The 26,019-nt window shown below is 39.3% G+C and overlaps 4 protein-coding genes across 4 annotated transcripts; 3 read left to right on the forward strand and 1 right to left on the reverse strand.

Annotated features, from left to right (window-relative positions):
* Nucleotides 1–63: 63 nt before the first annotated feature.
* Nucleotides 64–5,918, forward strand: Cbr-alg-1 (the record flags this gene model as incomplete). Its single annotated transcript, XM_045240627.1, has 8 exons — nt 64–97; nt 1,065–1,091; nt 1,868–2,100; nt 2,777–2,958; nt 3,127–3,297; nt 3,349–4,811; nt 4,859–5,823; nt 5,880–5,918. 8 exons carry the CDS (start codon nt 64–66, stop codon nt 5,916–5,918), a joined length of 3,114 nt encoding a protein of 1,037 aa, XP_045093554.1.
* A 5,642-nt stretch (nt 5,919–11,560) lies between these two features.
* Nucleotides 11,561–13,594, forward strand: Cbr-syx-2 (the record flags this gene model as incomplete). The annotated part of the gene is made up of 7 exons (XM_002645640.1): nt 11,561–11,662; nt 11,719–11,820; nt 12,228–12,327; nt 12,462–12,673; nt 12,723–12,875; nt 12,924–13,040; nt 13,493–13,594. 7 exons carry the CDS (start codon nt 11,561–11,563, stop codon nt 13,592–13,594), a joined length of 888 nt encoding a protein of 295 aa, XP_002645686.1.
* A 691-nt stretch (nt 13,595–14,285) lies between these two features.
* CBG07338 lies at nt 14,286–16,232 on the forward strand (the record flags this gene model as incomplete). Its single annotated transcript, XM_045240628.1, has 6 exons — nt 14,286–14,450; nt 14,896–15,087; nt 15,135–15,260; nt 15,500–15,859; nt 15,910–16,082; nt 16,127–16,232. The coding sequence occupies 6 exons, from the start codon at nt 14,286–14,288 to the stop codon at nt 16,230–16,232; spliced, it is 1,122 nt and encodes a 373-aa protein (XP_045093555.1).
* An 821-nt stretch (nt 16,233–17,053) lies between these two features.
* Nucleotides 17,054–21,801, reverse strand: Cbr-pqn-39 (the record flags this gene model as incomplete). The annotated part of the gene is made up of 8 exons (XM_045240629.1): nt 17,054–17,120; nt 17,167–17,987; nt 18,349–18,826; nt 18,878–19,086; nt 20,411–20,629; nt 20,780–20,863; nt 21,355–21,522; nt 21,571–21,801. The coding sequence occupies 8 exons, from the start codon at nt 21,799–21,801 to the stop codon at nt 17,054–17,056; spliced, it is 2,277 nt and encodes a 758-aa protein (XP_045093556.1).
* Between the last annotated feature and the right edge of the window lie 4,218 nt (nt 21,802–26,019).

Below are 26,019 nucleotides of genomic sequence, written 5' to 3' on the forward strand. Positions count from 1 at the left end.
GCAGTTCTTGCCGCTTCTTCTCCTTTCCCGTCTCACTCACCCCGCGTGCTTTCAAACCCTCTCATGGCGGCCGAACTGAACAACACCAACACCGATGGTGAGTTTTTTTATTTTATTTCAATTTTTCATCATTAACATAATTAATTGTGTTATCTAATTAATTTCATTTTAACTCTGAAACCGTTACCGCGTGGGAACCAAATCCAGCCTAAAACTTCTTTATTAGTCAAAAGCATGATATGAGTTTAACCTAGAAATTTAAAGATTCTTAATACATAAAAAATACTCTTAACATATCTAGAAGTTGTAATTTTTAAGGCCATTAGAAAAATTTTGCAAAAGGTGAGAAACTTTTTCTTTTGCGAAAAGTAATAAGAATCTGACCTAGAGGTAACTTCCACAATCATCAAAAATCTCCACATTAAAACTTTTGATGATAAAATATAAGCGACGATTCCAGTACATACGGTACCGGTCAATAAGGTATACAAAAACGAATTTTTCAGTTGATGTTGACAATTTTAAGGGTCTGAAACACGGTGTCTGATCTTTTTGAAAACTTTGGTTTTCTAGTTCTCCATCGATTTCTGAAAGACGCCTGTTTTTCAACGTTTTCAGTGCAAAAAAAGCTTTTTATTGCGTTTTCAGTACAAAACCGGCCTGAAGAGGTGTATTCCGGAGAACAGCAAATAGCTGAAAAACTAGGTATTTTCGAAAAAAAAAACAATTGCGCATGTTTTATTGTACAAAAACGTAATCTATCCTTGGCCGGTCGTGACCGTACTGACCTCTAATCATGGTTGGCAACATTGCAGACACACACAAACACAGTAGTTTTATAATTGCTGTGTATGTCGTCGGAGATCGTATCGGAACGCGTTCATCCGGTTTGTAGAACACCCGAATCATATATAATTAAATGAAATAAAAATTTTTGAAGATCAAAAATAAATAAATAAACAGATCCACTTAGGTAGGGGGGTCATTGAACTCGAAACCACTTATTTTCGTTTCTAAGTCTCTTCTTATTTCTTCAGTCACTCCAACTAGTGGGGAATGTGAAGGTCCCTCCGGCACCGCCGCCGCCGCTAGCGTATTCAATTGAATCGGACAACTGACCCTCCGCATCTTTGCATTTCATCGGCTCACCTAACTTACGCCTTTCCACTCTCTCTCTCTTCTTGCGCTACCGCTCGGAGTTTTTGTCTCCATAGACCATCCTACCTGTCGCACTCTCGTTTGTTTCTCGCGCTCCTCGCTCGCTGAGTCAACTCCTTTCGATAGACAAAACCCACTTTTCCGACACAACAGCCACGGTGCTGCCTGTATTTGGCGATGACTCTCGTTTAAAAACGCTCATTTTCCAACTATCTCTCCCTCTCTCGTTCCGTGTTTCGCTGCACCATCGTCCCTGACGTTTCTGACTCTCGGCTGATAGTGTACTGTTTGCGGGGGGTATAGTACTGTCTTGTCCCACTTTCTCCCAACTTTTTCTCCCTCTAGTCTCTTGTGGGAATCGAAATTTATATTGCTACTGTCCTACACGCATCGCATCGGTCCGATTTCCGATTCAATGTCCTCCGATGTCGTTGTGTGTGTGTGTCGCCTCGTCCTCCTTTGACTGGTCGTCATCTTCGTCGCAATCGCCAATCGCGCTGACGGCGACAATTTCTCCATCTCTCCTCCTCTTCTTCTTCAGCACTTTACCTCCCATCAGTGAACAATCGCCAGTTCCAATCTATATATCGATTTTGAAAGTTTCCTCCCGTTTCAATAGTTGAAATGTTTATTTTATTCGAAAATGTTATGCGAAATTCTTATATTTGCAACAATTTCATCACACATACACAACCTGTATACATTTCAGAGGCACCGACCGTCGGCTCAAACGACTCAATGTCCGGCGGGCCGCAATATTTGCCAGGGGTAATGAGTACTACACTCCGACCAACGTCACCATCCAATGGATCCTCGTCGTCGTCGTTCCTCGGAACGTCGCCAACGAGCACCTCGCAAGTAGTACCAACATCTGGAGCATCAACGCAGCCGCTTAACCCGTCGGCAGCGGCTGCGTCATCCGCGCTCCAGAACGATTTAGAGGTGAGTTGAAATATCAGGATTTTGTCTCATTTGTCATATTTTAAGATTTTTTTCAAATTCTATAATCATTAAAATAGTAGCAAACGTGTCAGGAAAATTTATAGGCGAACACGTTAGTTTATACATTTTCCAATTTATGGATTTCATCTGAAATTATTAAACATCTTGTCAAGCAATTTTTCGTAATAGTTGAAGATTGTTTCAATCTCTATGGTCCTCAGAACAAACTTCCATTTCCAGTTAACGAAAGTTCTATAAAAAACTGTGAAATCCTTATTTCATGTTTGATTAAAATTGTAACCTGAAAAATAGAACGTTCCCTTGAGATGACATCATCAAACGACTTGATTAGTTATTTTAACTGTTAAAAAGGTCACTTTACAATAGATTCCTTCTACTAACGATCCGTTATTGGTCACCTTAGTCGCGGAAAATGTTGAATTCCGATTATAAGTTCAAAATTAGAAAATGAAATATCACAGAAACACATTCTTCTAATTCATGGGCCAATTTTTTAAACCACGATCAAATTTAAATTTTTTATTTATTGTTGTACCCTTGAATTTATAAAAAGCTTGCAAACTCAAAAGTAAGGATTTTCAAAATTGCCTTTGGAATTTTTTCGGAATATTCAAAATCCCTGATTTGAAGCATCAAGACATTCTGAAATTTCCAGGAAATATTCAACTCTCCTCCTACTGCGCAAACTGCGTCAACATTTGGAGGCGACAGTCCTCCTCAACGTCAAGCCGGAAGCTTGGCTCCTGGACCACCTCTCGGCTCATCCGGAGTCTCCATCGGAGAACCATCAAGCACGATTGCCGGAGCCATGCAAGCTGGAGGAGCTGGTGCTGTTGGGTAAGAGATTAGACATGCTTGGATTAGAATTTAGAGAAATAAGAAAGAGATTAGACTACATAGTACGAAATGGAATTAATCCTTAGATCCTTGAGATTAAGTTTCTTCGATCTAGAGCTCAAAATATATTCAACTTCTTCATTTTAACGTATACCTAATGAATTTCAGCGGAAACCAAAGTGGAGTTCAATTCCAATGTCCACGGAGACCAAACCATGGAATCGAAGGAAGATCCATTCTTCTTCGGGCCAATCACTTTGCTGTGAGAATCCCAGGAGGAACCATCCAACACTACCAAGTTGATGTCTCTCCGGATAAGTGTCCAAGAAGAGTGAACCGGTAAGTTGTAAATTGGGAAGTGCTTCCTTATCAGTTATTGTTTTATTTCAGTGAGATTATCAGCTGCTTGATCAGCTCGTTCTCCAAGTATTTCACCAATATCCGTCCTGTCTACGATGGAAAACGGAACATGTACACCCGAGAGCCACTTCCAATTGGAAGAGAGCGAATGGACTTTGATGTCACTCTTCCAGGAGATTCTGCTGTCGAACGTCAATTCTCTGTTTCTTTGAAATGGGTTGGTCAGGTTTCCCTGTCAACTTTGGAAGATGCTATGGAAGGACGAGTTCGTCAAGTTCCATTCGAGGCTGTTCAAGCTATGGATGTGATCCTTCGTCACTTGCCAAGCTTGAAGTACACCCCAGTTGGCCGCTCCTTCTTTTCTCCCCCAGTCATCAGTGCTTCCGGAGTTCCAGGAACTGCTCCACCACCACAAGCAGCCCCATCCATCTCATCCGGATCCCATTCCGCTGGACAATATCATGCTGAGAGCAAACTAGGAGGAGGTCGCGAAGTCTGGTTCGGATTCCATCAATCTGTCCGTCCATCTCAATGGAAGATGATGCTCAACATCGATGTGTCTGCAACTGCCTTCTACCGCTCTATGCCAGTCATCGAGTTCATCGCTGAAGTTTTAGAGCTTCCAGTCCAAGCTCTTGCTGAGAGACGTGCTCTTTCTGATGCTCAACGTGTCAAGTTCACCAAGGAGATTCGTGGTCTGAAGATCGAGATCACTCACTGTGGACAAATGCGCAGAAAGTACCGTGTCTGCAATGTGACTCGACGTCCAGCTCAGACTCAAACCTTCCCGCTTCAACTCGAAACCGGACAAACCATCGAGTGCACTGTGGCCAAGTATTTCTACGACAAATACCGTCTTCAATTGAAATACCCTCACTTGCCATGTCTTCAAGTCGGACAGGAGCAAAAACACACCTACTTGCCACCAGAGGTCTGCAACATTGTTCCAGGACAACGTTGCATCAAGAAGCTCACCGATGTGCAGACTTCCACCATGATCAAGGCTACAGCAAGATCTGCCCCAGAGCGTGAGCGTGAGATTTCCAACTTGGTCCGCAAGGCCGAGTTCTCCGCCGATCCATTTGCTCATGAGTTTGGAATCACCATCAATCCAGCCATGACTGAAGTCAAGGGACGTGTTCTCTCGGCACCAAAGCTTTTGTACGGAGGACGCACTCGTGCGACCGCTCTTCCTAACCAAGGAGTCTGGGACATGCGTGGAAAACAATTCCACACTGGAATCGACGTTCGTGTCTGGGCAATCGCCTGCTTCGCTCAACAACAACATGTCAAGGAGAATGACTTGCGCATGTTCACCAACCAACTTCAACGCATCTCTAACGATGCTGGTATGCCAATCATCGGCAATCCATGCTTCTGCAAGTATGCCGTCGGAGTTGAGCAGGTCGAGCCAATGTTCAAGTACTTGAAGCAGAACTACTCTGGAATCCAATTGGTTGTTGTTGTCCTCCCAGGAAAGACTCCAGTTTATGGTAAGACATGTCTCATTTGAATCTAATGTAATGATTCCTTTTTTAAGCTGAGGTTAAACGTGTTGGAGATACCGTATTGGGAATTGCAACCCAGTGCGTGCAAGCCAAGAACGCCATCCGTACCACACCACAGACCTTGTCCAACTTGTGCTTGAAGATGAACGTCAAGCTTGGTGGAGTTAACAGCATTCTCCTTCCAAACGTGCGTCCACGTATCTTCAACGAACCGGTTATCTTCTTCGGTTGCGACATCACTCATCCACCAGCTGGAGACTCTAGAAAACCATCTATCGCCGCTGTCGTAGGATCCATGGATGCCCATCCAAGTAGATACGCAGCAACTGTTCGTGTCCAACAACATCGCCAGGAGATCATTTCGGATTTGACCTACATGGTCCGCGAACTTCTCGTCCAATTCTACCGCAACACTCGCTTCAAGCCAGCTCGTATCGTTGTCTACCGTGATGGAGTTTCGGAAGGACAGTTCTTCAACGTTCTCCAATACGAACTTCGTGCCATCCGCGAGGCTTGCATGATGCTCGAGAGAGGATACCAACCAGGAATCACCTTCATCGCTGTCCAAAAGAGACATCACACTCGTCTCTTCGCCGTTGAGAAGAAGGATCAGGTCGGAAAAGCCTACAACATCCCGCCAGGAACCACCGTCGATGTTGGTATCACTCACCCAACCGAGTTTGATTTCTACCTCTGCTCTCATGCTGGTATCCAAGGAACTTCCCGCCCATCTCACTACCATGTTCTCTGGGATGACAATAACCTGACTGCCGACGAACTTCAACAACTGACCTACCAAATGTGCCACACCTATGTCAGATGCACCAGATCTGTGTCAATCCCGGCGCCAGCCTACTACGCTCATTTGGTCGCTTTCCGTGCCCGTTACCATCTTGTCGACCGTGAGCATGACTCTGGGGAGGGATCCCAACCATCTGGAACCTCAGAAGATACGACCTTATCCAACATGGCCCGTGCTGTTCAAGTAAGATTATTAGTTTATCAATATTTTATGTTCTGTGTCCTTGTAAAAAATATAATCAATTTCTCCAGGTACATCCGGACGCCAACAATGTCATGTATTTCGCTTAAGGATCGACATTTGCATAGGAATCGACTTCTTTATAGCTTTTTTATCCTCTTTATCCCCAGCTCTAAATCCTCTGACGAGTACCCAACAGTTTGTCATGTCTCCAGTTATATCTGTCCAACTCCCCCAACCAATTCTCTCGTATCTCTATGGAAATCATCTCTAATTGATTTTATGTGCTCCATAACCTGACGACTATAGTATTTTTTCTAATATTTTCTCACGTTTCCCTGGTAACTTTTCTCCAATTTCACTTTTCACCTAAAATGCCTTAGTTCTTATCCTTTCCAACACGGTAGCCGCAAAAGCTTCAACGTAACATTTCATCAAAATCTCTCTAACTCTATCCATAACCTGGCATTTCCTTTTTTTTCAAAAAATTGTCCCTCTCAGAAAAACACCTCGGTACTGTTTTCATTTGTCTTTCTATCCAATCCCAGAGCTCTAAAGAACGGTTTATGATGTCCTCACTCCCCTCATCTAGCAATCAAAACTCTACTTTGCTGCTTTCCTCCATCTCCACGGGCTTGATTCATCAAATTCCACCCCACGTAACCCCCTAGATGTGTTCTGTGATTCCTCTGAACTCTTTTTGTTATTCCTTGCCCTTTACTCGTATCTATTGCTAACGCAAAGCATCAGAATCTAATGATTATGCCTTATCATTTCATTTTTCGAAAAAACTGAACGTTAGGAAACACCGGTAGAAACATAGTATGAGTATTGCAAGTATGGCGCTTCCAGAGACGGCCGGTAGGCGTAACTGAAGTCCACGATTGCAGAGTCTTTCTGTCCCTGAATACCGAAACACTCGTGACGTAGGATGCGTAGAAAGCTTAGTCTCTGGCACATGCTGGTAATACTCCTTCCATGCTTCCTCCGTTGCGCTGGCTTTCAGTTTTTAAGATAAAAGACTTGGTTTTGTATTATCACTTGTTTCCCCATCTGCGTTGACCCTTCTCCTAATAATCACATCTTTTCTAGTTCTTTCGATTTTTTTTAAGGCAATATTATTTTTCGATTTTCAACAACAAAACATTTATCATGTTTCCCGTAACAGCCAAAAAATTCTTTAATGCATTGTCCCGTCGAGCTCTCTATTCTTTCAGAACTGTTTTCCCTTCCTCTCACTCTCAGTACCCTGTCATCAAAAACTAATATATCTTGTCAAAGTGCATCTTTCAAAAACTCTTTCTACAGTCCTTCTCACTTTTTGACACTTCCTTACAAATTTTTAAAGCTGATGCTTTTTTTCTCTCGATCAATTCCGAGTCAACTTTAAAAATCTGTAAAGACTGTTCACAACATTCTTCAAAAAAAAAAACCAAAAATCCCTCCTCTCTTCGTTACAATTGTTGTACCGCCCCATCACAAAATTCCGCTCATCTCCTTTTAAGTCTATTCCTGGTTTCTCCTGCCTTTGTCTTTTTTTGTTTTTATTCTAAAACCAAATTTCTCATCACTGAAAAACCTCAACAATTCGCTGTGTCTCTCAGAATGCCTTAACATCTCGAAACAAAAATGCCCTTTTTTCTTTCGCATCCCCCCAACCCCGATGTTCCAAAATGCTCCACACAAAAAAACAGTTTCACTTTTCTCACCCCACGCGCCCAACAATCGTTTGTCATTGAATTTCTTGCATTTTCGTGTACTTTTTATGTCTTGAAAAGTGTATGATTTTGTTCTTTTTTCTTTGCAAATGAAGTCTGGAGGACCCAAAAAATTGTGTTATTTTTAATATTTTCAGATACGGTTTAAAATTTGCAGATATTCGAAAAATAGACTAAAACTCACTTTGAAATCTGTATGAGTAGCATATAGTCATGGTTAAGCTGACTTTACTGGGTTTCTATAAGAGATATCAAAAATATGTATGCTGATAAAATGTATGTGAAATTATGATAAATAGTTTTTCGATTGACAACTTATTCATATGTTCGACACGAACCAAAATACCGTATTTCCTCTAAAAGAAGCCTTCAGCTCAATTATCTCCAGTACTGCGAAAGATACCAAAACTTTGAAACTGATAAAATATTGAACAAGTTATGATAAATATTTTATCAGTTGATATATTTGTTATATCTGTCACAGAAATCGATATAATTGAACTCAAATATGACGGTTCGGGTGGGATTCTATTAGAGGAAATACGCAAATAAGCCGAAAGTCAGGGGCCCTTTTTTCACAGGGTTCAAACCAAACTGATTGGAATAATAAAATTTGTGTTTCTATTCAAAATAATAACATATTTTGACAGGCTATTACTATTATAGTTCCATTATTATAGCGACTTTATTCGAAACACGCAAACACCAAACCGGTTATTTTTAAGTATTATTTTTCAAACTTGCAAAATAATATATCAACAAACTGAGTTTGTAAACAACTATAACAACACTGTCTCTAAAATGAGTGATTTATTATCAACTTTGTAGCCTATGAGCATAAATTTTCTTCAAGGAAAAATAGTTCATGCACTTTCTATTTGTTTCTAACCTCAAACAAAAGAAAAGCACTCAAATAGAAGAAAAACGCGTATAGAGAAAAAAAGAAGCTCATGGTGGAGGTCTCTGTTGTCCTGGGCAACGAAACGCGCGTTTTTTCTCCCTGGGTCTCTAAATCTTTTGTTAGAATAGAATATTTCACAATGTCCCCTTTTTCTTATTGTCACATGAAGTCTACGAAAAAGTTATTGTTGCTGGCTCATTTTTGAATTTGCTATTAAAATTTGAAAACGCTAGTATTCATTCAATTTACCAAGCTGGGTCAATAACCACACAGTTTTGGTCTGCTCATAAGTATACAGAATACCATCATCATCAACAGCTTCCCCTTCCTCTTCCTTTTCCATCCCTTGTGACCACGCCAATTTAGTCGTTTAGGATTTCGCAATTATTGTATCCATCATGCGTCCTTCATGAAGACGTCGTTGAGAAGAGGGAAGAGAGGTAGGATAATAGAAGCACATACAACGACGACGTTCATTTTCCTTCTTCTTCTCCTTCTACCCACTCGCAAAACCTTTCTCTTTTTATTTGCGCAGGTTGTCATTACGGCTATTCTGACCACTTCAACTGGTACCTTTATTGAGACGATATTCAAAACACTGTGAGGGACCAAACATTTTCATGGCTACTTATTTTTTGAGAAGCCCTAAAAGATTCGAAAAACAGAAAACTAGTGAAAATGTAAACATACTTATTGTGAATCGATAATTTTTGATGTTTCCAAAATTAATGCGCCAAACCAAAATACTTCAAAAACAACCACATTTATGAATTTGAATTCAGAATTTCCATTTCAAATTTAATAGTTTTTTTTCTAATTTTGTATATTTACGTCCCCATGTTTTGAATCGTAAGTTTTTACCTTTAAACTTTGACTCAATGTTCCTCAGGGCTCTGAAAAATTTTCGGGTTCTTTTAAGGCCTTTTTAACCAGTTTCTTAGCATTTTGCAAATTTCTTATAATTTTACTCACATAGGGTTTTAAAAATGTTATGTTTTGTGTCACAAAATGGAGTACACCTTTCCTGTTCACTTTGTAGTTCTCACGGAGTGCAGAAAAACAAATGGTGTTGTTCTTCGAACATCGTGAACAGTTTTTGAAGATAGTAGTACACTTCCTCATGAGTCGAGCCTCAAAAACCCTAAATGGTTTTGTGATTTTTCTGTGTCTTAAAATTGTGTTATTGAAGTTTGTACTTTTTACAATTACCGTATTTGCTCTATAAGAAGTCCATCCTAAGCGTTAATTTTGATCGCAATTTCCTCGATTTCTGTAGAAGATTTGAAAAACTTGTTAACTAATCAATTGTTTATCATAATATCACCAATATTTTATCAGTTAACAAATTTTTGATATCTTTCACAGGAATCGCGATAATTGAGCTCGACGTTGAGTGAGCATTTATAAGAGAGTTGTAATATTTTTGTTCTATTAGCTCATATCAAACTATTCAAAATCATTCTTTGACAATTTCTTGTTCAAAACATGACATGGTCTTTATATGATTATTGAAACTTTTTCGATGACTCATTTAAAGTTTTCCCACCTAAATGACACATACAGAGAAGTGAAGAGATAGGACATACATTGCAAAATTCTCTCTCTCTTTTCGTTTTCTTTCATCTATCGTTTTTTTTTCCCTACTTTCACTCATACACAGTACCAAAGTCAATGTCAACACCAGCGATTCGCACCCTCCTGCGACGGGGCCTCGGTGAGCCCCCATGTGTATACAGTACTGTTCATTCGGCCTATTTTTGCGCAGTTTCTCTTCTTTTTTTGTGCTCCCCTAAAATTGATTCAAGTTGATGGCGGCAACGGTGGTGGTTAAACTTTAACTTACTCGTTTTGTTTGAACTATTTTTAACGTGATTCTTTCTACTCTGACTTTCATTTTCTTCTTGTTTCTTGAAAAACTTTTTTTTTTGAATTCTCGGCTTAGTTCTTATACTCTGTATTTTGAAAAATTATAAACATCTAGTTTTTGAGTCATCGATTTCATAATAACTATTTTCATTTTCTAGATCACCTTCTTGATATCATTTTTTGCTTATCAAACCGTGTGTTATAGTTTGTTATCAAAAATTCAAACCCACGAATGATCCAAATAGTCTGAACAGTCTGCATATACTGCACATATTATTGAAAAAACCGGTTATGATCCCTAGAGATGACTTTATGGAACAAAATGAGACTATGTTCTTTTACTCTCCATTTATACCCATTTTCGACTACCCCACGCATTTTTCGTTTTATATTTTGTCCGTTTTTGCAATATGGATATAAAATTTTTTATACTTCTCTACTTGTCCTCCCCTCCACCTTCAATTCGTACATTGCTTACTTTTCCATCCCCGTTTTCCTCTTTTTCCTATCGAGTTACACACAAGCCTCCAGGAACAAAATATATTTGGGAGAGCGGGGCTGCTTTTGGAAAATGTCATATTGACTTTGCCCTTCTGAACCTCTCGCTCTATTATAATATCGTGCACTCATTTCCACACCGCTATTATTATTCCCTGATACATTATTCACTCGAAAAACATCAATATGGCGTTTCAGCGCAGTTCATACAGGAACATGAAGGACAGATCCAGCGAGTTCCAGGTGAGAAACTGAGATTTTCGAGTTAGAATTACAGTAGATTTTCAAAAACGTGTTATTCAGTAGATTTTCGGTGATTTTGATCATTTTCAGGAGTCTCTAGCTTGGCTGTCGAGTGTCGGATCACTTTGAAAGCCTTGGAAGATTTAAAACAGAACCAAATAGAATACTTTGTGTCCACAGAATTTTTAGAAAGTTCCTAGTTTTCCAGCTAATCGCTGATTTCTAAAGGACACCTTTTAAGTACAAAACATGCTAAAATAGGGTGTATGTGAGAAATCGGCAAATTGAAATTGATCGGAAGCTTGACAACCGAGCTCTAGACTCCCTAAAATGACCGAAAATCAACTGAAAAGTACGTTTCTATATATCTTATTGACCGGTACGATACACTAGGAAAATAAAAACCTGAGTCATACTGGTTTGTATGATTCTCTACCAGGATTAATAACAATGACACACTGACCTAAATCCTCCTTTACTTGTTGACGGTCACAATCACAAAAAACCATTACCAACACCATTCAACATGGGCACATTTCAGAGCCGCGTCACCGATAGATTTGACGAAGTTGAACTCTCGCCGGCACGACCGCCATCGGCAGCCGAGTATGTTGACCGACGATTCGAGGTAATCCCGTTTACATTGTACACGTCTTACACTAAAAAATTTGCCACTTTTCCAAGGAAGTTCGAAATGCAATTGTTAGTGTTCGAGGGGAGATTGAGAAATTGAGACGGGATCAACAACATATTTTATCGTTGACGATTGCAGATCCAAGAGATAAGGTAGGTCAATTTTCTTGGTTTTGGACGAATCAAATTGTACCGTATGCGTTGATAAGAGCCATTTCTGCACTTAATTGAACTTTGTAATTACCGGAAAGACTCTAATAGAAGGCAACCTCAAACTTGTAGTTTGAGCTCACTTATCTCAATTCCTATAAGATATACCAAAAATATGCCAACTAAGAAAATGTTGATGGGATTATGACCAAAGTTTCATTAGTTGACAAATTTTTGTTATCTTCAATAGAAATAGAGATAATCCTGCTCAAACTTGACAGGCCCTTTTATTACATGTCTTACGATAGTAATACAGATGTTTTTACTTTTTTTTTGGTGCCGAAAAATGTCTATAAGTAGAATTAAACTTTTTCTGTTTCTTAAATTTTTCTCTGAAAGTTCAATTTCAGAACATTCTCGAAAACCAAATCGGAACTATTCGGCGACGCACAGGAGATCTTCGAAAATTGGTCCGACAAGCGGAGGATGACTTTCTGGAATTCACTAAACGTAAGCATTCTTTTTTCTAGTAACTGGATACTTTCCATTTTTTCATCCATTTTGTTATTTCGGATTATGAGTCTAGATTTTCATTTATGTAGGTGACATCAAAGTAAACACTTTTTTTGAAAAAACATTTCCAGAAACCCAATCTATCACCGAGAAAAGAATCCGTCAGAATCAACTGGAACTTTTGAAGGACAACCTTAACAAACTGATAAATCTATTCAACGACACCCATCAAGACTACAAATCGAGAGTTTCGCTTCGTGTTCGACGACAACTTCAGACCGTTGGACAAAATTTGACAGACGAAGACATTAATCGAATTATTGAGAATAGTGGATCCGAGCAAGTGAGTTATCCTTTTTTAATATTTCTTATCAACTATTTTACTGATTCAGCTATTCTTCCGTGAAGTGAATCCACTGTCTGTATCAGGCCAAGCGGCATACGAAGATGTGAAAAAACGACATGGGGAAATCAAGGACCTCGAGAATAATATTGCAATGCTTGAGGAGATTTTCTTGGACTTGCAGCACTTGACAGAAGCGCAGGTATTTCAAATTTTAGTTCATTATATATGTAATTAAAATTGTTTATAGGACGAAATGGTGACCAATATTGACAACAATGTAGAAAATGGTCTGGAACAAGTGAAACAAGGATCTGCAAATGTTAAAACTGCAGTGGAGTACAAGAAGAGTGCGATGAGGAAAAAGGTAATAACCGTGAACCTGTGATAACAGATCCCTCCTAACTTTAAACTTCAAGTCAATTTATCTCGGTTCCTATCGAAGGTTTAAAAAATTTATCAACTGATGAATTGTTTATCATGATCTCAAACACTTTTCTGATTAACACATTTTTGATATCTCTTAAAAGAACTGATATAATTGGTTGAGCTTATATTACAGTATTTTCCATCTTCTGCGTTAAAAAACATGAAACTTTGAGCCAATTCATTTCTGTTCTTGTCAAAAATATAAAAAAGTTGTCAGCTGATAAATTGTTCATTATAACATCACAAACATTTTATCAGTTGACATAATTATATTATCTCTTAACGAAATTGAAATAATTGAGCTCAAAGTGCACGCATAGGGTTGGCTTCTATATGAGTGTACGATATCTTCAGCCTCAATTCATCCTGATATCTACTGAAACCTTTCAGATCTGCGTTGCTGCGATTCTCATCACTATCGTCCTTATCCTTATCATTGTTGCTATCATCCTGGCTGTTGTACTATCCAGAGGCAACAACAACAACAAATAAACAAACCGGAAACTTGCCCAATTTTCAAACATTCAGCTCTAGTTTCCTCCTTTTTTGGTATTACACTTGCCTCTTCTCCATTATTCTGAACATTTGAATCAAAATGTGATAACCATAATCCGACAACTTAGCGGATACTTGACTAGTCATATCTGTCTGAGGAAAATGTAAAACTTCTGTAATAATTTTTTTTACTGTTTACATCATTCTCAAAGTTTTAAAAAGTTAAAAAATTTGCGATTTTAACCGGTTAGCTTATCTAGAAACACTTTTCTCTTCCCTCATCGTCCGAATCCATCCCACTTATTATCCTGGTCATCATTTTTAATCCTCTCTGATAATACAAATGTACAGGTTTTCCATTAATTTTTTTTACATGAATGGTTCTATTCTAAATTTGAAAAACCACAATGATGATTTGAAGTAAGAGATAATGTGTGAAAAGTAGGTGAAATCCGTCCTTGAAATATGCGCGCGACCCAATTATGCGTCGCCTGCGTCGAAGAACACAAGAACAGTTATTGTTTTTCCGGAATCTCAGACTAAACCGACTGCTGTATGAGATAGATAACAGTTTTTTATTCCTGTTTCGTTAATTCTTTTCCGCTTTTTTTGGTTTCTCTTTCATATAGAATTAGGCAGAAAATGAACAATACAAAGTCAAGATTTGGCAACCAATAAGAAAAGAAACATGCGGATTATAGGCCGCTTATTCCTATTTTTACTATTATTAATATTCTGTGTCGTGTTTATTGTCTTCTCGGTATCCACTATTTTATTCCCAAGCATTATTCAAGAGGATGAGATTCATGACGAGCATTGTCTCAACATGCCACCACATCACTATATACATCCGGTGAGTTGAAATGACAAAAGTTGTGCTAAAGTACTCAAAAATAGTGTACTACTAAATAGAATGTGAGTAATGAAAGTAAAAGTTTCCATTTGAAAAGATATTTATGACTTTTCAACTCAAAAAAATCACAAATCTTCACGTTTTATGTAAACAAAACAAAGAAATAAACAAAATACCGTATTTGCTCTAATAGAAGCTCTTCACGTGCTTTTTAAGCTCAATTATCTCGGGACCTTCAAGTGAAACAAAAAACATTCAACTGATAAATTATTCACCATAAGATAACCAATATTTTATTAGTTGACAGTTCTTTGATATCTCTTGAAAGAGCTGGGATAATTGAGCTCAAAGCATGTAAAGGGTAGGATTCTAATAGAACAATCACGGTAAGAATTCTTATTCAGATGGCCTTCGAATAATAAAAACTTTGAAATCTGTTTTTCAGGTATTCCTTGCCAGTGGTCCTCCAATCCAGTCTCAACCTCGGCCTATTTTCAATCCAAAACGAGTGGGAACCTCTGCAAAATTGGACTGCAACTTACAGAATAAGACTTTAATAATCATCAATTCTCATGTTAACCACACAGGGTATCGGAAAATGCAAAGAGAGTTTTTTAGGCCTGAATGGCTGAATGAGGTATAGAGGAAACAAAATTTTAAACAAGCTAATATGATGATATTCAGAACAATGCCATGTTATACTTTGTAGTGGCTACAGAAGACACTGTGAATATTGAAGCTGAGATGAAAAAGCATAGAGATATAATGCAAGTTGATACAAATGAGGATTACCATAATATCACTTATAAAGTAAATTTACAGTCATAGAAGGGCCCCCCCCCCACACTTTCAAGTTTGAGCTAATTGTTTTGATCCTATGAAAGATAAATAAAACGTGTCAACTGATAAAACATTAGTGATATTATGCGAAGTAGTTTATCAGTTTGCAACTTTCTGATATCTTATGAGGCCACCGAGATAAATGGTCTCAAAGTTGAAAGTTAGAGGGGCACTTCTCCTATATGTTCTACGAGAGTAGGAGTTTCCAGGCAATCTTCTGGATCAAAGAGGTGGCACAATGCAAGCACGGTCCAAAGTTACTTCTAAAAATCGATGATGATGTTCATATTGATATGATTGGATTGCAGTTTCTGATTAAACGGTTGCGAAATCTAATCAACATCAAAACAAACTCAAATTTCAGATACCGAACGATTGATGATTTCATCGCTTGTAGAGTGATATCTAGTGGTCAAGTAGTCAGAAATAGCACATCAAAGTGGTACTTGTCAAAGGACGAGTATAAATTCAATACTCTGGGGACATATTGCCAAGGAATGGTCTATTTTATCAGCGGGAATTTGATGCCGATCCTTTATAAAAACATTGAGAAATCGCAGTTCTTATGGGTACGTTTTTCTTTTCGGATTACTGTATTTTGGAGATACACATATAACAGATGGATGATTGGTATGTAACCCGATCATTAGTCGGCGACTACCGTATCAGCTACTACTCACTGGAGCAACACACGCTTTCACCAAACGCTGTTCATGAATTGAAAGCGCATCTGAATTCTATCCGCCAGCGGAAATGGCGAACTATTTTTGTGCACTTCCGTCCTCCAGAGAAGTGAGCCATCCAAGAAATTCAATTTCTAGAATCTCAAATTTTAGGTATCCTATGTATCGCCGTAAACGAATCTTTGCAAACATCACCGACGTGAACAATTCCTGTGAAATTTTGAAAAAAGCGAGAATCAATTTTGTGCCGGCGTATTAGTCTTTTTTGATTCATTTTTCTAATAATGATAATGCTATTCTCATTACGTTCTGACATTATTAAAGTTAGGAGACACGTCTTTCACATGTTTTACGGTAATTGAAACATCCAACTCAAATACCAGTACCAGAAAACAGTCTAAAATCCTCAACGTCTGCAACTACGCCCACTCGAACTATCTCTTACTTTTTATTTTTTAGCTACCTGAGGATGAAAAGCTTTGCGAAACAACACGTGTTCAGAATAAAGGTTTTGAAACTGGGCCAAAGATTGTCGTAAAAAATGTTTTAGAAAAGCCCCAATACTGTCAAGTTTGCGCTCAATTATCTCCGTTCTTCAGAAAGATATCATAAATGTGTCTAAAACTGATAGAACATTTCTCATATTTTGATGAACACGTGATCAGTTGACAACATTTTTGTATCTTTGACAGCAACCAAGATAAATGGGCTTAAAGTTAAGGGCCGGAATCACTTTATTATATGTTTTACGGTTTGTGTGGGGCCAGATTTATGAAAAATGGTGTTGGACCCTTGTAGCATCTTGGAACTTATTTTTAATTCCTATTCTAGCAATATCTATGTTTCTCAGTCTACAAACTAAATTTCTAGATTATTTTTCATCGCTCCAATCACTCACCTGTCCATTAGCAAATGAAAAAAGTAAATTTATTCCAAAAAAATCCAAAGCAAATGCATTGTGAAAATTGTCACAATTTGAACAATTGAATAGCAAAAATAGAAAACAGGTGGGGAAAGGGAAACAGAGCACAAAAACATATAAAATGTAATTGCAAATATCATAAAAAATTATGAAAATATCTATGTCGATCCGACATCCGACGCACTCTCATCAGTGGTCTTATCTTCATTGGCTTTATTGGCAGGTCTGAAAATGAATTTTCCGATATTATCAAAATTTTCGGACAGCTTACTTTTTTTCAGAATATTTATGTTCGTCTTTCTTCTTTTCTTCGGATGCATTGTGTTTTGGAGTTTCCGGTTGGATATTGATAGTAACTGTTGGCTTGACCTCTGATGGAGTCTCTAGCTTTGTCTCAGGCTGAGCATCCTCTGCTGGCTCCTCAACTTTCTTCTCAACTTCTGACTCCTCTTTTGCCTCCACTTTTTCTTCTGCTTTTTCGGGCTGAGTCTCATCAGGTTTCGTAGAATCATTCTGTTTAACAACTCTCGGCGTTGCTATCACCGGCTCCGCAGCAGGCCTTCCAGTGTACCTTGGATTCTCATATGTCCCCCGAAAGCCTCCACGAATAGCAAATCCACCAGCACCTCCACGTCCACGACCACGATAAGATGGAGCGAATCCTCCGAATCTTGTGTCCATACTCATTACAGCAGCTAGTGGCATAGGACAGCTTGCTGCATCGAGCCATGTGTTATGGAATTTGGCATCCTGCTGAATCTGTGGCGGACGTGTCATTCCAAATGGTCCTGGGAGAAGTGGAGCTCTATGGCCTCCTAGTGGCACGTTTCCGATGTGGGTGTTCTGGAAAGCGTTCATCGTGGACATCACTTGAGGATTCATGATTTGTGGGGCTCCTTGATAACGGTTAACTCCTTCGTTGGGTTGTTGTGGAGGCGGTGGTGGTTGCTGATGTTGAAGTCCTTGTCCCTGGTATCCTCCACGATAAGGACGAGGATTCTTTCCTTTGTAGTTTGGCGATCGGCCGAACTCCGGTACCACCTGATTTTGTTGCATGTTTCGTTGATTGTATGATGAGTTATTTTGATTGTTCTGAAAATGAGAACAATTAGAACAGTATCGGAGTTATTCAGAGAAAAGCGAACGAGCATACTGCTGGTTTTATCCTTAATCAGAGCGAAGCAATTTGCTGCTGCCGCAACATCCAACAATTCAGGAGTTTTCTAGGCCATTTGCTTGTCCTCCTTAACAAGCATAGCGAGCCCAGCAAGGCCTTTGCAAGAGATTCCATGTTCCTTAATTTTGAGCTTTCAAATCGATTCAACGTTGAAGGCGCATGGAATTATCATCGCTTGGCTTGACACGCCTTGCTTGTCCACATTGATCAACAAATGACCAAGAAAACTCATTTTTTTGCTGCCGCGACTGCTCTGCATGACCCTATTTCAACAACGTCTTCACTCACTTCATAACGATAAGCACTGTAGTCATTCACCCGTTTTGAGTTGTTTCTATCCCGTCCTTGGTTTGCATTTGGATGCTGTTGTTGTTGATGATACTGCTGTGGTTGCTGCTGCTGCTGCTTCCGTGGATACTGCTCTCCGGCTCCTCCGCCATTGTTGTTTCCGTTGTAGTTATGGTTACCACTACCACCACCACGCGCCTGATTGTTTCCACCTCTCATATTATTCTGGCTGCTATTATTTTGGTATCCTCCGCCATTGCTTCTTGGTGGTCCAGAATACTCTTTTCGTTGGCCATATGAGCGTGGAGTGTTCCCGGATGATGGAGAGACAGCTTGGTTGGATCCATGCTGTGCCGCAAGATGGGAACTGGATTCCCCATTGGTTCCCTTGTTCTCAGCTCTTGTCTTCTGCATACGAGCTTTCTCCAATCTCTCGTCAAATGTCAATTCTCGGCCTTCCTCGCTTCTGAACAAAAACACACAATTACTTCACTCAAAATTCACACAATACACCCACCTCTCTCCTTTTGCACTTTTAGACGTTTTTGTTGTGATTTGCGACGCTGCTTTGTCCTTCTCAACATATGGTGACGGCCGTGACTGCTGAGGCAATTGGAACGGCTGTTGCGTGGTGGATGGTGACATGTGATTCTCGCGATCCGTCCAATTTTCGCCATTCATTTGACTGGACGAGCGAGGACCGTCGTCATTGTGGAAGCAATTTTCCTGGAAAGTAAACAATTTTTGAGATGCAGATAAAAAATGAGACAAAGTGAAGCCGTCGCTTGTTTAAATATCTAAATTAGGTTCAGACAACTGCAATGAATTTATAGAAATAGATTTCGCTTCATGATGTTCCAATTGTGTGGCGTGTGTCTACGTAAACCGACACGAAAGCAATCAAAGCAGTTTCAGTAGTCTTTAAGATTTTTGCAATTAATTAATTATCTATAATATTTACCACACAAGAAGCAACAGCTTATTTGGTTGTGTAACAGATTTACATTAATTTTATTAAAAATTTTGAAATTGGCTTTGGTGCTAACTGATAGCATACATAAAAATCCCCCGCGTGCCCCAAGTTTGCTAAAGCCCGGCCCATCCTGGCTGGCCATGGTTTTTCATATTCGAAAAAGAATTAGAATTGTCAGAAAATTTCTATTTTTTTTTAAATGAAAACTTTTTTTAACGACGATACGTTCTTTGCAAGCTTTTGCAGAGTTTTTCAATAGGCTTCGAACATTTTTTGAAAAATAATCAAAAATTACTGTAGGCTCAGACCTGACCGAGGCTAGTCCTAATCGAGCTTGACCGAGCCTGGCCAAGCCTGACCAAGCCTGACCAAGTCTGACCAAGATTGATCAAGCTTGAAATAGGCTGCACAGCTTGACCGGCTCTGTTTCTTATCGAGTCTGATAGGGCCTTATCCTAGCCGCGCCTGACCGAACCTGACCAAGTTTGACCAAGCATGGTCCTCATCTAGCTTGACCTAGCCTGCTCGAACCTGACCGATCATGGTCCCGATTAAGCCGGATAGTGCCGGGTCCTGATTGAGCCGGATAGTGCCGGGTCCTGATTGAGCCGGATAGTGCCGGGTCCTGATCATACCTGACCGAGCCTAACCAAGCTTGACGGAGCCTTGGTCTCATTGAGTTTGACCTAGCATGACCGGGTCTCAATTTGATCGGGCCGGGCCGGACCTGACCAGATCTTGTTCTGACCGATCCTGATCGGGCCTAGTCATGACCGTGCCTGAACTTGCCTGGTCGAGCCTAACCGAGCCTGGCTCTAATCGAGCATGGTAGAGACAGACCGGGTCTACTCTTGATCGAGCTTAACATGGCTTGGTCCTGATTGAGCCTGACCGGGCCCAGTCTGGTTTGGGCACGATCGAGCCTGGTCGTACCAAGCATAAACAGGCCCGATCCTGTCCCTGAGCGAGCCTGAGAATTCTTGAAAAATACATTTTTAAATTAAAAAAAAATTCTCGGAAAAGTAAGACATCAGTAGGATTTTCTAAAACAACTTTCCGCATAACGTGATAAAGTACCTCCGGTTTATCCTTCATTTCCGGTGGAATGCTTGATGTGGAGCTGACCCAGTTGGCAGTGTAGGAAGCCGATGCGTGAGCCTGGCTCTCCACGATTGGAGCCACAAACGGAACGAATTGCATATAGTTAGCCGATGTTGACTCGTTACCGCTTTGATACTCATCCTGGCGTTGTCCATTTGGACGGTTCATCGGATGATCGGGGTGGTAGGCAGGATCCTGAAGAAAAATAAATTTTTGATTTGGTTTTGGAGGTTGGTTTACAATGTTGAACACTATTCAACTAACATTTTCCAGATGTACTAATGAGTCTGAAAAACGGAACAATATGTTTTTCCCTAGTTTTTTTCTTCTTTTTCTCAAACTCACATTAGCTACGTTGAAAGTGGTCGCATAAGTCGGAATGAATTGGGTCGTTTGCTGTTGTGAGCCCGGTGGATACCACGTTTGAGACTGAAAAATCGCAATGAATAGGAGTGATCACATCGCTCCAATAAGATAGGAAAAACGTATTTTTCAGTTGATTTTTGGTCATTTTCAGAAGTCTGGAGCTCGGCAGTCAAGAGTCGGACCACCTTGAAAATTTAGGAAGGGGTAAAACAGATCTAGGTTGAAAACTTTGCAGTCACCAATTTTTTCTAAATTCCTAGTTTTTCAGATATTTGCGGTTTTCTGAAGGACACCTGTTTTTTGCGCATTTTCAGTACAGACATAGCAAAGAGAGTGTCCCAGAAATCGGCAAATAGCTGAAACTGGGATTTTTTGAAAAATTCTGTGAATGCATGTTTTTAGTCTAGATCTGTTAACCTCCAAAATTTTCAAAGTGATCCGACACTTGACAGCGGTTCTTCAGGTTGCGGAAAATGCTCAAAATGAAAATCAACCGAAAAAATGTTTTTCTATAACTTATTGACCGGTATTATAGGTATGAATTGACCACTCACATATTGTTGAGGGCCGTATCCTGCTGAATTGTCACCCATCATCATTCCTCCATTATCCATTGGCTGCGTAAAATGGACCGTTCCATAATGATTGTATCCTTGCACTTTGCCTGTTTCTTGATAATTTACAGGCTCACCTTGTTGTGGACCATAGTGAACATAGTGCACCTGAATAGCTAGATGAACAACTTTTCAAAAATGGAAGAGAAAACTCACAGCACTCTGCGGTGGCTGATTCCAAACTGGAGGTCCTTGTTGTTGATAAGACTGCATATGATTGTTGTACGGCTGTTGGTAAACTACTTGGCCTTGGTGATAGTTATGAGGATGTGGTTGATGTGGTTGCTGCTGCTGATGTTGCTGCTGCTGATGCGAGACTTGACCAGAATTATTAGCCTGAGAGGCTAATGGAGGCGCCTGCGCCTTCTCTGGCTTCGCAGCCGACATTCCACCAGGAGAATGGCAAAAGGAAAATTACGGTCAAGTGGCAGAAGACTGAAAGAAGGTGAAACTGAGAGTGAGAGGCGGAACCTGAGAAGTTGAGAAGAGGGGAAAAATTCGTAGAAAAAAAGTTGGATCAAGATAGGAACGATCAGATAAGCTAAACAGTTTTCAGTTTTCAGCGAACTTGTGATGGCAAGTCATATGAGTAACAACACGCAATTTGAAACCAGTGAAGAAGATTGCAAGGTTTAATACGGCTTGAACAAAACATTTGGGATAGGTTTTTGGCAGAAAGAGATTCGGAAAGAAAAGAAACGTTGACGAGATGGAAGTCGGCGTTAGTTCAGTAATAGACCCAAAAAGGGCACGTACACATGCCGCCTCCCATCTAACCACATCATTCTATCCAATAGGACAAAAGTAGAGAGGTAGCATATGCTCTTGATCTCCTTTCGCTACCGCAGGAAGTCAAAGTCGCGCCAAGACCCTCGTCCGTGCCGTTGTCGGCCCGTCGTCGGGCGCTGACGTCGCCGTAGTTGATGACGACGATCAATAGGGCGGTTGCGGCGGGGCCCTTAGCCATCCCTGGGCGCCTCGCGTTTTTTTTTTCTCTTTTTCTTTCTCTCCATGCCAGGCGCTGCACACACACATACATTGAAATGGAAAGATAGAGAGGAAGAAAAAGGAAAAAGAGTGAAAGAACGAGAGAGACACTCGTATTTCGTCCCAACACTCGTGTGCGCAGGCGCCGGGGCATTTGGTTGGGCAAAAACAGATGGAGAAGGACGAGAGAAACGGTTTGAAATAAGTGTGAGGCAGAGAAATTCGCAAAAATTGAGTGGATGCGAGATTCGCGGAGAGACCAGAGAGTCAATGTCCTCACTGAACTGAACGTGGCTGATGGAAATGAATGGTGGGTCGCAGCTGTGAGAGACGCAGAGAGAATAGAGAGAATTCACAGTGAATAGAACTAAAAAGAGAGAGAAATAGTGACAGAAAGGAAACAAGAGAGCGGTGAGCACAGGCTGTCCCTCTTTTTCTCCTCTTTTTTCTCTCCCTCCTTCGCTTTATCGTTCTCTATCTCGCTTCGAATGGACGGCCAGTGACATTTCACATCTCGGTGCTCTATGTCTCCTCGACTCATACAATACCACGACATAACTCACCAGTACTCTCTCTCTCTCTCTCTCTCTCTCTCTCTCTCTCTCTCTCTCTCTCTCTCTTTCTTTTTTGTGCCACAAACATTCCTTAAGACAGATAAAGGCATGAAGGGAGGAGAGGAAGTAGAAGGTGTGCCATTTATTTGTGTAATCTCAAGTTGGATTAGTCAGAAGAAGAAGGAACACATTTTCAAATGATTCAGAAACATGAAATATGACAAATAAACGGGATGAGGTCACTTGGAATGATTAAAAAGGTATTTTTGGGATTCAGAATTTTTCAAATAGAGAATTTGGAATCCAGAAAAGGAACTAGATTTTTTCTGTTATAACTCATAAAATGCCAATGAAAAAGGAATGGTTTAGGAGATTTTTGAACCCGGAAACTTTCTTTTTTTTAACGAAATTTGTAAGACGGCAAGAAAAATAGTCATTCTAAACAAGTTGCTCTTTGGTGCAGGCGGGGCGGCTCAGGATCAAAAGTGCTACTGAATACAATCGCCAGGATGAAGATTGATGAAAGTGCAAAATGGGAGGGGAGAGACAAGAGAGCAAGAGAGCACATGAGGAGCACCGAATGGTACCATTTGTATCAGGAAGAAAGAGAAAAGGGGATTGCGATTGATTGAAAATAAAAAATAGAAAAAATTGCAAGACGCAAACCGTCTTTTTTGTAATAGTATTCAGTGTTAAATTGATTGTTGAAAGCATTTTGCACAAGTTGAAAGTTTGAATAAATACACACGAAAAATTGGGGAGCGCAACGAGTGAAAAGTTAAAGGAAGAAAATAAAACTTGTCTAGAAAAATAGTTTTCAGGAAAATAAATTTCCTAGAATTTCCTGAAATAGCTTTCGTGTATTTTTCGTCACGCTGGAATAAGAAAAGATTATCTACTTGCATCTAGAACGTAGAGAGCAATCGGTCAACTTTCCCTAGTTAAACGGATAAGCAGATTTTTGAAATTGTATCCTCTTGTTGAGGATTTTGAGATTTATCACTACCGTATTCGCTCTGATAGAAGCTCAACCAATTCTTGAACGTTGAGATGAATTATCTCGGTTCCTGTGAGAGATATCAAAAAACGTTTAACTGATGAAATATTCAACATAGTATCACCAATATTTTATCACTTGACAAATTGTTGATAGGAAAAATTTTTTGGGGAATTTGAGATTTACCGTATTTGCACAAATAGAAGCCCACCCAAACCGTCAACTTTGAGCACAATCATCTCATTTCCTTTGTGAGATATCAAACAGATAAATCATTTATAATAATGTCACAAATATTTTATCAGTTGTGAAATTTTTGATATCTCTCATAGGATCCCAGATAAATGATCTTAAAGCGCACGTACAAGGTTGGCTTTTATCTGTTATCCCAACCATGCTCTTCGAGCTCAATTATCTCGGTTCCTTCGAGAGATATGAAAAATTTGTCAACTGATAAATTGTTCATTATAAAATCAGAAACATTTTATCAGTAGACAGATTTTTCATATTTTTAAAAAAACCGAGATAATTAAGTTTAAAGCGCATCTATAGGGTCGGATTCTATTGTAGCCAATGATTTTGATTTAAAAAATAGATTTTTTGAGAAATAAAAAAAACGGATGGTATTGTGAACTGTTTTCTTAGGAGCTTGAAGTTAATGGTGGTTATATTTCAACTGAAATTAGCACAGAACATCGCATCCGCCTGAAAATTATGCTAGATGAAAAAATAATAAGAAAAATTCCAATTTAACAAAGTGGATTTTGTTGGATTTTGAAATTGACCTTTCTCTTTTATCCACTTTCAATTTGATCTCTGATTCGACATCACACTTCTCCGTCTTACATGAACTTTGTCATTTAGAACCGCCAACGGTTTTCAAGGACTTTAGGTGAAAAACAATCTGCTTCTAGAAGAAAACGTTCAGAAGGGAGAAAGGAATTGGTGAGAAGTGGCACAAAAGGAATGGAATGGAATGTAAAAGAAGAGATGCTGTGGTGTGCCAGGCACTTGAGCAATTTTCCTGGCACAAAAAAAGAGCAAAAAGAGGACATGGACTGCTAATGAAACCAGCTAATGAGACGTTTTTGTTACAGAATGAACAAAAAATAGAGAGGGAAAAAAATTAAAAGGAAAGTAAAGGCAAAAGAAAGGCAATTGAGGTTTCAGCATCTTCTATAAAGCTCAAATGATGTCAATTTTTCAAAGGAATGGAGAAGAGGAAATGGATTGGTAGCTGAGTCGGAAACAACAAGAGGATGAATGACCGGGGAAAAGGAAAATATCGAATTTATGGTGCATTTTTAATTTCCGGAAAGAAACACACTACATATTCTCTTCTGTGGGCGACGATTGTAAAACCTGTAATAGAAGGGTCAAGTTAGATTATCTGGGCTTCTACAAGAGATATCGAAAATGTGTCAACTGAAACACTTTATGAGATATTATGATTAAAAATTTATCAGTTGACACTTTTTTCATATCATTGACAAGAATCGAGAGAATTGAGCTCAAAGCGCATGTATAAGGTGAGCTATCAATGTTTTATCTTAAACCTGCACTTTCAACTTAATTATCTCGGTTCCTCCAAAAGATATCAAAAAACTGTCAACCGATATATTATTCATCACAGTATGACCAACATTTCATCAGTTGGTACAATGTTAATCTCTTTTACAGAAATCGAGATAATTGAGCTCAAAGATTGAGTTGTCTTCTATTAGGACGTTTACGGTTTCTGATTGCTTCTGATTTGAATTTAGAGAACTATTCAAATTCAGAAAATTTTTTAAAAAATCTAGATAAATTGACTGAAAATTGAAAATTAGAGGACTTTTCTATTACAGGTTTTACCGTAATTTTTTTCTCTTAAGTTGTTCTGACCATCTGGAACTCCTTGTTACTACCTAGTCAACCACAGATTAACAAGTGTTAAGAACAAACAAGGTTACTCGTGATTAGTACAAACAATAGAGAACTATGTTTTTTTTTTCACTTTTCTCCAAAATCAAGACTCGATGATAATTTTATTAGAATCCTCATCGACATTATACACTTTTGACATTA

Source organism: Caenorhabditis briggsae (assembly GCF_000004555.2).
Source record: "Caenorhabditis briggsae complete genome, chrX, whole genome shotgun sequence".
Classification (NCBI taxonomy): domain Eukaryota; kingdom Metazoa; phylum Nematoda; class Chromadorea; order Rhabditida; family Rhabditidae; genus Caenorhabditis; species Caenorhabditis briggsae.